This window comes from Cryptomeria japonica, chromosome 3 (assembly GCF_030272615.1).
Source record: "Cryptomeria japonica chromosome 3, Sugi_1.0, whole genome shotgun sequence".
NCBI lineage: Eukaryota > Viridiplantae > Streptophyta > Pinopsida > Cupressales > Cupressaceae > Cryptomeria > Cryptomeria japonica.
This window is the reverse complement of record NC_081407.1, coordinates 617,864,063-617,876,277: the sequence shown is the minus strand read 5'-3', so window position 1 is coordinate 617,876,277 and position 12,215 is coordinate 617,864,063. Positions and strand designations below refer to the sequence as shown.

At 31.9% G+C, this 12,215-nt stretch overlaps 1 protein-coding gene across 1 annotated transcript; it reads right to left on the bottom strand.

The window, feature by feature from the left end:
- Window positions 1-9,764: 9,764 nt before the first annotated feature.
- On the bottom strand, window positions 9,765-11,558 carry LOC131060135 (GTPase activating protein 1-like). Its single transcript, XM_059217568.1, has 3 exons — window positions 11,391-11,558; window positions 10,196-10,294; window positions 9,765-10,037 (listed from the first exon to the last, which is right to left on the bottom strand). Exons 1-3 carry the CDS (start codon window positions 11,556-11,558, stop codon window positions 9,765-9,767), a joined length of 540 nt encoding a protein of 179 aa, XP_059073551.1.
- Window positions 11,559-12,215: the final 657 nt, after the last annotated feature.

Here is a 12,215-nt window from a genome sequence, read left to right as displayed (position 1 = left end):
ATAGTAAGAGCATGACCAAACTATAGCTCATAAGGAGTCTTACCAGTATCACCTTTGAGATTTACCCAGTTAAGAGTGTATATAGCAGTACTCACAACTTGTCTCCAAAACATATGCGGAACATTTCCTTCATTCATCATGGTTCTAACAGCTTCTTGAGCTATTCTATTTGTAGTGCCCCTCCTAGGCTTGCATTTTGATTTACATATTTATAGACTTATTTAGACATATGGTTGATGCTCAGATGATTACTTATGAATATATTGCTATTTTAGAGGGTATTGATAATACTAGTTACTCTATGTGGATTTGTGTTATGACTCATCAGTTTTTGGAGATTTATATGAGTTATGATGTTATGATGGTACTAACCCTATTTCATGATAATGATTTTATGCGATGCTTTGATGTTATATTATGTGGCTGTTTTCATGAGTAGAGACGATGTCATATCACTTATAGCCAGCATGATGTGACGTTGTGATTCTCTATCTCCTATCTGATTATTATGATGTATATGTATTGTATACATTATGTTTAGTGGTGGATACAGGTTTGTAGGTACCAGACATAGACTCCACTTGGTCTCACAAGTCTAAGCATGTATTTATCCCAATGGCAAGTTGTTGGAGATGGATTGTGTTTCCCTCGCACACTCTAGGCTTAAGTTGTCAACCTGTCAGTTGAGTCATGTTAGTATTGTCTTGTGGTGCACTATGGTTGTTAGGACCCTTGTTATGTGGTCTTGTGAGTATGATTGTTTAATTAAATTAATAATTGATTCTATTGCATAGTTTATTAAGTGGCAAGATTGAGATATTAATATTATCTGATTATTTATTTATTTATTGAGTTCTGAAGTTTATCTTATTTTACTTTAGTTTATGATTTAGTGTTTAAATGATTATTTAATTTATTGTTGAGATTTCATAATTATTTGATTTATTGATTTATTTATTCTATCATTTATTTATTGTCAATTAGCTTTTATTTATTTAAATTTTAATTGAGTTTTATTAATTGTTAATTGTTGGATTTTATATTTATTTTATTTAATTTATTTAAATGATGCCATTTTGGATTTTCTATTGTTATTATTTATTTATGGCTATTTATTTAATTATCGGTATTTAATTAATTAATTAAACAAGGCATTAATATTTTATTAATGGATAAATATTCTTATCCATGGTTATTTATTTAATTTATGTTGTGGTTTATTATTTATTGGGAGAATAAGTAATATTATCATTTGTGAATAATATTTTATCTTGGGGTGTGTAAACTATTATTTAATTAATTGTTTCTCTACCCCTCTTTGGTTAATGTTTATTATTATAAATCTACCTACCTTTTTATCTAATTGGTCGAATGGTGGGAGGTAGGTAAACAATATATTCATTTATTATCTCCCTTAAACTATGTGAGGGTTTGTATAATATATTGTTTTGGGGATTTTTCTAATTGATCAGATTTTAATAAAGTTTTGAGTTTAATTTTTGTATATTTTGGACTTCATGGGCATTCATGGGGTTGGTTTTTCTAGGAGTTTTTTGAGAAATTGTTTGAAGGATTTTGCTTTAATTTTGGATTTGGATTGCGCTTGGGGGTTTGTTGGCTCCTTGGAGAAAATTTTGTATGGTTGAAGATTTGGAAAAACTTGATTTGATTGGGCTGGACTTTGGTTTGATTGCGCTTTCCAGATTCATTTTCCATAACTTCAATTTTACGAGGTCAAATATCTATTTCCTTCTATTGTTTTCAATTTAAAAGATTGTTTTCTTCATGTCTACGAAAGGATTGTCTATGGGAGCAATTTTGAGAAATTATCATATAGTTGATAAATATAAATGTGCATATGAGACCTTGGGATAAAAGTATTTTATTTAGTTTTCATTTTTATGGGAAGCTGGGTTGATTTTTGTGTTTGCCATGAATTTATTTTCATTTTGAAACTTTCTGGGCATATGCACTAAGCAAACAAATACACTATTATGTTTAACAAATGTGCAACAAAAATTAACAAATACTCTAAAAGAATTAACAGATGCTCTAAAAGAATTAAAAAATTCTCTCAAAGAATTAATAGATGCTCTCAAAGAATTAATAGATTCTCTAAAAGATTTAATGAATTCTCTAAAAGATTTAGCAAATGTGCTAAAAGATTTGTCATATGCGCTAAAAGATTGGTCAAATGCATGATTTTGCCTTTTTGGTGGGTTTTTGATAATTTTGACAGTTATGAACATTTTTTTATGATTTTGGCTTTTTTCCAGAGGCATGTTGTGATGTCCTTGAGGTTATTGGTTCTATGTATTGCTCAAATTTGAATTGTTTCATTATTTTTGGGCCCTAGTAAGAGGGATATTGCCTTACCATTGAGGATGGTGAGTATATGTTGTTATAATTCAATCAAGAAGGAGAATACCTTGTTATTGAGGAAGGTTAATTGCAGCTCTAGCGAGAGGATATGTTGTGCCTCCCTATGGAGGATCATTCTATGTTATTGGATTCATGTATAGCCCTTATTTATGTGTATTTGACATTCTTGAAGGATTTTTATTGTTGCATTTTGACATTATGAGCTTATGGTTTGATCCTTGTTAAGTGGCTCTTGGTTATATGTTGAAGGCTATCTTTGTGATTCAGTTGTATCAATTTTGTAGTGACTTTTGGATGCATTCCATGATGAGCTTTATGTTGTTGTTGTTGTGATGTATTTGGTTATGTTTTACCCTACGGTTATGGTACATGGTAGGGAAAGTGGGCTCTTGCATGTGTAGGACCAAGGTCATGAGCATTAGATCTCTAGGAAGGGGGTCTAGACCTATGTAACCACATGAAGAGTTTATGATGTAATTTTAAGTGATAACAATAATAATAATTGATTAGTGAGGATGGGTAATTAGGAATTCACCTAATCAAGATTAAAAATATGATGATTGCATTCCCCAATTGGACAGACCCGGGGAGATGGATTTGGGATCTTAGATTGGGAAGATTGTTGGAGCGGTAACCTGATCTCCCTTGAGTGACTCTGAGGTGGAGACAGATGCCACATGAGGTTAGCATGTGATGACACTATACCCCAGATGTGTCCATTATCCATTTTCCTTGATTTGTTTATTATGCCTCCAAAGGTTTGGTTTCTTTGATTCAGCCTTGTGTTGTGATTAGATGTTGTATATTTATGTTGGTATCTTGTGAAGTCATGTTGTATCCTATGGTTGTTAGGTATCAACTTAGGTCTTAAGTGTGAGTTGGAACCTTAATCCATCTCCTACCACGTGGGGGGGGGGGGGGGGGTGGTTCCTTATTGGTTCCACATGGTCGAGTGGTTTGATGTCTTCTTCCATTGGGATATTCTTCTTGGATGCTAGCGTGTGTGGATGGGATTCTTGGATCTTTATTATGTGGATTCTTTGGATCATAATCTATGTAATTAGAATTGATATCATGTGGTATGAAAGATGAAAATGTAAAGGAGACTAAGTATTCAGTATATTGAGAACATGTATAATAGGACTTGTAGTAGGATGATATCAGGATGAAATGTAATGTATGGGATTGTTGTAAATGGATATTCAGTTGTTTATGTTATTCTTGATTAGGAAGGAATAAAATGATTGACAACTATGAATGTAATTTCTTGTGTATATCTTGTGGATGGTAGTGAATATGATAGGAATCATGTAGACCTTGATTTAAAAGATGTTAATCTTCAATGTTAGTTATCTTGGGATATGGAAATTAATGAGTAGTTGTGGAATTACATGGAATATATGACTCTTCAATATGTGGTTGTCCTATGGTGCTGATTTCTATGTATTAGAGATATTACTATATTACGATGACGTGTAAATGTGGAATATGAATATGTACTTAGGTAGCTTATACTATTAAGCATTAGGATGGGGTGTAGAAAAATAGACTAAGTGCTTGTTCCATGTGCTTTTATGTATTTAGACTTGATGATGTAGAACTATGCTCTTAAAATAAGATGATGTGCTATTATATGGTTCATGTTGTAGAAATGTTCATTGTGTTGGGAATGATATCCTATGTTGAATTAGGGAATTGAAATGTTAGATTGTGTCTATTCTTGTAGCATTGTATGACTCTTTAATTTTGTATAGTAGCTTGGAATCCTATTTGGAAATGGATAAGTGTTTATTGTTATAATCTTGAATATGAATGTGGATAGTACTCTTGATGAGTTGAGTAATGGATGTGCTTAAGGAAATAATTCAATCTCATATGTAGGAGAAGGATAAATGCATCTAGATTCATGGTGTGTTAAGTGTTTAATGAATAAAGATGGGTAATAGGAACATTTGGTACTTTAAAAGAACCTAAAGAGTATGGAATGTGATATAGTTATGTATATGTGTTAATTATTTAACATAGTTGTATGGGGAGTAAATAATTAGTTGGATGATAGTATATGGTGTTCTAGATGGATATGTGAAGTGTTAGAATTATGTCAAGTAGTGGTATTGAGATACCTTAGGGAATGGATATGTTTTGCATGAGTTTATTAGAGATATGTTAATGGTTATTCCACTTGCGTAATATGATTCTATGGTTATGCTCATGTTGATTTATGTATTCATGTAAATAGTTAATGATGCATTGACATATGAAGGTAGTAATGTTTCATTAATGAATGCTAGTGATAACATGGAAGTCATGGTTGTCTTAAAAGGAAAAAAACTATCTCATTTTTGTTAGTATATTTTAGTTTAATTCTCTAGGGTATTTTGGTAGGTATTATACTATTCTTCCTCTCTACAACACCACTGTGTTGTGGAGTCCTAGGAGAAGATAACTATCTCTTAACTCCATGCTCTTCACAATATGCATTAAACTCACCGAAAGTGAATTCTCCACCTCTATTAGATCTTAGACACTTCATCTTCAATCTAGTCTCAGTTTCAACTCTAGCCTTGAAAATCTTGAACTTCTCCAATGCTTCAGATTTCTCCCTTAAGAAGGTAACCCACATCATTAATCAATAGCATAAAATATTGTTACCTTGCAATCTTCTTACTCTAGAAGGACCACATAGATCAGTATGCACAAGATCCAATAATCCATTAGAATTATACTATTTTCTCTTACAAGTAACTCTTGTCTACTTCCCTAATTGGCATTCCTTACATACTAGATTAGAAGGCTTTATTAACTTTGATAGATCTCTCACAGATTGAGTAGAACTTATCTTAACCATGCAATCAAAATTTACATGACACACCCTTTATGCCATAACCAAATTTCATCAATCTGAGCAATCAAACAACTTTAACCACCAACATTAAAGTGAAAGATATTACCTCTAGCATTTGTTCCTGATGTAATCTCAGTTCTGGAGCTACTCAAGATCTCACATTTTCCATTCTTGAATTGGAAGTTATATCCCTTATCAACTATCTGACCAAAACTCAAAAGATTATGCTTTAAACCTTCAACATACAACACATTATCAATATTGTGCTTACCATCAAGAGAAATAGAGACTCTACCATGGATTACACAAACTTTGTTATCACCCATTCTTACTATACCACCATCATACCTTTTCAAGTTTACAAATTTACTCTTATCACCTGTCATATGATGAGAGAAACCACTATCAATTACCCATTCAACTTTCTCCTCAACATTAACAACTAAAGCTTTCTCCTCATAAATGCAGCTTGTAGAATATGTAGCTACAAGATCATCTTCCTTGATAGAAATGAACACAAATTCATCTCCCGAATTTCCCTTACTTGACTCATCATCTGTTACACCTTCATCAACAACATAATAACACCTCTTTTGATATTTAGGCTTATATCTTAAATGGATTCTTAGGATTTCTCTCTCTTTTTGGTCACCTTCATGCAAAATGTCCTATCTTATTTCATGAAAAACATTTAAGAGGTAAATTCCCTTCATACTTACCAGTACCTTTAGGAAACCTTCTAGCAATAAGTGCTTCAAGCTCTCTTTCTTCATCTTCCATCTCTTTCTCTCAAATCATATCTCTACTTCTCAAAAACAATAGCTTTGAATACAGATTCAGTCTTAGGAAGAGAGTCTCCAAACTCACTCAGCTCAAAAGCAACAATCTTGCCAATCAATATGTCTCTTGTCACATTTGTCATGGTTCATATCTCATCAATAGCAACAACTTTATGTTTGTAAGCAGAAGCAAGGATATCAATACTTTAGCAACAATCTCAGACTCTTCTAATACTCCACTGACACATCTAATTCCACACACAAGCTCATTCTCTTTCTGCATAAAAGAAGTAATATTCTCATCTTCACTCATCTTCAAGGTTCTCATATTTACCCTTCAAGCTCTACAACTTAGCAATATTCACATGGCTATCACCTTCATGCAAGGTCTCCAACTTTATCTAGATCTCACAAGCAGACTCTAATTCCATCACATTAGTCATCTCAGAATCTAACACGACACTCAACAATGCTTCCTTAGCTCTGATATTGTATTCTTCTTCCTTTATCTCATTTGGAGTAGTAGGACCATTCTGAGGAACATTATATACATTCTTAGTGATCTTCTAGTACTCTTCTCCAATGCATCTCAAATGACATTGCATCCAACTCTCCTAAAGAGTGTAGTTTGTTCCATCAAATCTCAAGCTATCCTTCTTGAAAGAAAAGGTTTCCATCTCGGATCTCCTCAAGCAGTCAAGCTTCTTTCGGGGGATCTAGCTCTGATACCAATTGTTGGCAAAAATGGAGCAAACTAAGAAGGGGGATGAATTAGTTTGCACAAAAACTCACTACAACTTAAACCATAAAATAAATCCGATAATTAACAGTTAAAGCATGAAACAACTCCACATCAACAACACACATATCACCAAGATTTTGACATGGAAAATTCAATTAAGGGAAAAACCATGGCGGGAACCTACCCATAATGAGATAATACCCTGTTAGGAGTAAATGAAAATATTACAATGGAGAATCCACATGCATTCAAGCACACTACCTAGAGCTCACTGCTCAAAATAACAAACCCAGAAAGGCTACAACCTTAAGGGAAGGCTCACTTCCTTATAGGAAGTCTCACTGGCTTACAAAAAAATTTAGACAACAATCTGGATCACATGAACTGTGAAAATAACATCTCCATATGCCTGAGTATAGTTCCAATTAAGCACAGAGTCTGCTCTGCAACACTACTTCTATTCTCCTTCACACTTCTAAAATATCAAATCACTTGATCGCACATCCAACTTGGTCATTCACTAATAGATCCAACACAGACATTCAAAAACATACATCTTACATAATTATTACATATATTTATACAAACCCTCAACCCATGAAATAGAGGTCGGCTAAAACCTTAATAGAAATTACAAAATAATATCCTCACATGCTACAACAATACATGTGAACCAAAACAATGTCGGCTAAGACATAGTTTGGACCTAAATCAATACCGCAAATATGAAACACCTCCAAAAATCACACCTCGATCATTCACAACATGCTACAACCACCAAGAATGTCGCATAACATGAAGAATGCCATTGAAGAAAGAAAATTTACAATAATGTGCACAATAATCAACACGAACCACCAATATGCATAGAACACAATCTAGAGACATTCGCAAGCAACGTGAATTGCACCACAACAACCGCAACAACTCGGATTACAAGAATCATCATCATCTCTCTATCGGAGCTCAAGAACACCATCACAACTGACTATCAACTTGAAAGATATGCTTGTGGATATCCAAATCAAGAACCAATCGAATTGAGGACACACATCAACATCCAAAACACATCCCACACATTGACAACAAAAGATATAGCAATTCTGGAGCAATATGGAGCATAAACGAGAATACCAAATAACACGAACAACTGAATAACATCATCAATACCGGATCACCAAACTCGATCAAAACATCATGCAGACCTCTGCAAATGGGAATGAACCATCTAGAGACAACATACCAGAAAACCTTTGAATCACATTAGCTCATTTGCAACACATATGCTAAACCAACCAAACTACAACACTGGAATACATAGATGAATGTGTTAACAAAAATTTCCAACAATCTCCTCATCAACAATCTTGACATATGTTGACATCAATGACAACACATCAACCAATGTCCAACAATATCTCCCTTTGGCATTGATGGCAACATAGGAAGGGATTTAAAGTAAGTTAAACTAAAAATATATATATTGTTTACTTTCTTAGATAGGTGGAAAGTATGGATGTAGATTGGTTTCAACATATTGTATTGCCTAAAGAATTTTGTGAAAAAAAAAATCACTTTAAAAATAAGATTAAATTTTGGTAGCATTCTTATAAATTTTTAAGGTTTTGCTAGTCACGTTTAGTCATATCATATCTTTCTATCCATGTCCTAGTTTCTTTTTTAAATTTTTTTAGCATTGAACTATTGTAGCTTGTATTTGATTGTCTAATTTATAACTTGATAATTTTAAGTCATTGTGTTATCACCCCTATTGTCCTAGTAACCATCTATTTGTTGCCCATAATATTATATTTTGCCTAAGTTATTTTTAGTGGAGGCTATGTTGTGATCCCTGCCTACCATTTGAATAAGTGCCAAGTGTCTTCATTCTATTTCATTGTATATTGTTAGGCTATCACATGGCTTTGATCTTTGTCAGTGGAGTTGTGTGAGAAGATGCATAATCATGCCACCTATCCATCTATTAGAGCAAGCCCAAGTCTTTAGGGGAGCCCAAAGATAATATTCCTTCTATCATGGCATATCTTGATTGGTTATAAAAGTACATTTTTCTAACCTTGTTAGGATTGCAATGGTTTGAAATCTTGCCATATGTACTAGAATTATTGACATGCTCAAAGATATTCAAGGAAGGCTTCAGTTAGTGTAGTCTACATAGTAGTCTATCATGCATTCAAGGCTTATTATAGAGGATGAAGGGATGGGTTTATGTGTAGAATATGATAATATGATATGTTGCCATGTGTTCATATTCATTCAAAGAAAGCTAACTAATGTGTGGGCTTGTATGTTGACTTATAAAGGATCTTGTTGGATCCTCATGGGGCAACCTAAGTGCTTCTAATAGTGGTGTTGTTGCTCATGATAGTGATGATTTGGATAATTTCTTCTTCATTACTTTGAACACTAATAATCAAATTGAGGCATGAACCATTTGTGTAATTATAAAATGAATTTCTTGATCCTATTTTCTCTTTTGATGAAAGGGAGGTTCCATGAGACTTCATGGAGGTTGGATTTTAATGTAAAATAGATCCTTGATCTCACTTTATATGTTTTTATTATTTTTATTGTCTATATTTTAATGGAATGTAATGTTAATATGGATTACTTAGATAAATTGTCATTTAATGTTTATTGCAATTGAAATGTTATTGATTAGGGATCTCCACAACTAGATAGATTGTGGCAACTTATTCATCTTGTGCATAATTATCAAGCTTCCAGTCTTTATTAATACTTATTGCCATCTATAAATCTCCTCATTATTTATTTTAGTTACTCACACAATAATATTCTTTTTATTTTTTTTCCAAAAAAGATATCATTTATACAAATACTTGAATAGTTACATTTTGGGTAATGGTTTAACAATTTCATTCTATCATTCTTGGTTGGTAGACATATCAACCAATGGAGTATAAACAAATGACGTTGGTTTTACAAGGGTAAGGTAAAAATAAAAATGTTAATAATAGTATGTGTGCTTCTTATGTTAAGATGACCATTCTAATCGTAGGTACACAAGGCCAGAAGTAACATTATGAAGCTTCAAGCACACTTCTTGAATTCTCTTACCATCTGCAGTTTGGATAATATAACTATCTTGATGTAGAATATTTTCTTTTGATGGAGACATTCCCAATTTATGTTGCGAGGGACATTTTTCTCTATTAATAAGATGTTTCAAATCTATTTTGGCTACTCCCATAAAGTCATCTGGATCAAGCCAATCAATACCAAAAACTTTATCCTTATCCCACACTTCCTAAAATATCAAAGCATCAATCTAATGTCAATAAATAAATAAATAATACAATTTGATTTTCTTTTAATAAGAGAGCATAATATGATAACTCATTAGTTCAGATATTTCATATTAAGAAAATCAAAGAATGGAAACAAGTTCAAATTTAAAGTAGTTACCAGTTTGAGTAAGTAATGACTAAAACTTGATATGGGAAATTTGAACTCCTCATTCCAAGTTGGATTTAGATTCTTCTTCACTACTTTAGTGCAAACTACCTGTCATAAACATTAATCATGAATATTAAATTTCATAATAAAGAAAATAAAAAATATAATATATCATTAATAATAATTAATAAACAATATAACTGACAATATATAAATAAAACAAATTTCTCTATGTAGAATGAAATTATATGCAAATCACTTAATTTATTCACATCAAAAAAATTAATATATAATATTTACATTGAAAGCTACAAAATATAACATAAACATAAACCAATTCAAATTTCAAAAGTATATTACAAAGCAACAAAAAATACTTTGATATCAAAAGAGAAAACATAACATATTAGGGAGGATATACAGAAAGAAAAAGGTAAGCATATCCACAAAGATATTCTAAAGGTGGGTTCTACAACAAGGGCTTCCTAAAAAAATAGTAGGTCTTATTGAAAATTTTTAAGAATATTATAAACTAGGTGGTATCATGAATATTTTAAATTTATTAGAGCTAATGGTCTCATGAATTTGATTAGGTTGCATATTTAATTCTATAGAATATATAGATATTAAAAAAAAAAAAAATGATTTATGGAAATACAAAAACTATGGAGGATTGACAAGTGGCAAGAAAAAAACTATGGAAATCAAATCTTCAAACTAAAAAGTGGGGGCATCAATTATTTAGGGAAATATTCTAGTTAGTCTTGTAGCAATTTTTTTTCTTCATGGGTCCCAATTCTGTGGTCTTGAAGCCCCCCCCCCCATGGGAACCCAAGCTTAGAATCGTTGAAAATTTACAAGAACTAATTCGACACATTTTTAACCTTATTTATTTAGGCAAGATTATTCCAAATGCTATAAATAAAAGAGTTGAAAAATAGATAAGGAAGATCGTGACCTACCTATATCATTGTCATGCTATGTTTTGAGATCAAGTATGTTTTGATCTAGACTAATACAAAATAATAACAAACTACATATATTATACTCAAATTACATGTTTTTCATATATTTTCGAATATCATATAAACGTATTTTTCACAAATAACAACATAATACATTATTATCCGTATTCAAGAAACCCACATAATAAATATAATATATAAATTTAAAAAAATAAAAAAAATAAAAGAAGACTACTAACCTTATTAGCAAATTTAAGTACAACATATGGATCACTGCTTCTAATGTCCTTGACAACTAAATTGGTGCCCCTCAAAACTGTGACTTTAACACACTTTTGCATTTCTTCTTCCTTGTTGTTTTCAAGTAAAATTGTAAGCAACCTACGTTTTCCCACCCTGTAGACCATTATATTTATACTTGAGTATTATATGAAGAAAGAGAATGATTAAGTAGAGCAGATAAGGATTATTTAGATAAAAGGATTCCGATTTGTTTGGAATGTTGCTTTTGTTAAAAGAACTTACAGTGCTTTGAATATTCCATTTGCCGACGAGCTTCGGATAAGATAAAACAGAATATAAATGAATGGCTGCCGACACTCACGGAGATAAAAATCTACTTTTGTTTTTAATAGTCTCTATTTTCAACTTTTGCTGATTAGTAGACTAGATTTTTTAAGAACATTTTATGAGTGGGACGCGTCTATTTTGGTTCTAAAATGACAATATGAATTGACTAACACGTGTGTTAGTTGCGCGTTTTACACCGTCGATTTTGCAATAAATGGATGTGATTGACTAGCACGTCACTATCATGCTGTATGAAAGGTTCGTTTTGGAGTCAGAATAGCAGCGGCCTTATGAGTGAGCCTAGGATTAAATTTAATGGCCATATTATCAAATTTTTTTTGGTAAAATATAGTTCATTTTTTTTTTAATAACAAAAACTGTATCATATATATATGGGGTGAGATTTTTGAGTTGTCCTAGTATATTATGGAATAAGTTTGGAGTGTGTGACATTTATTTATGTATAGGTTATGTTAATATTGTGAAAAAAAATG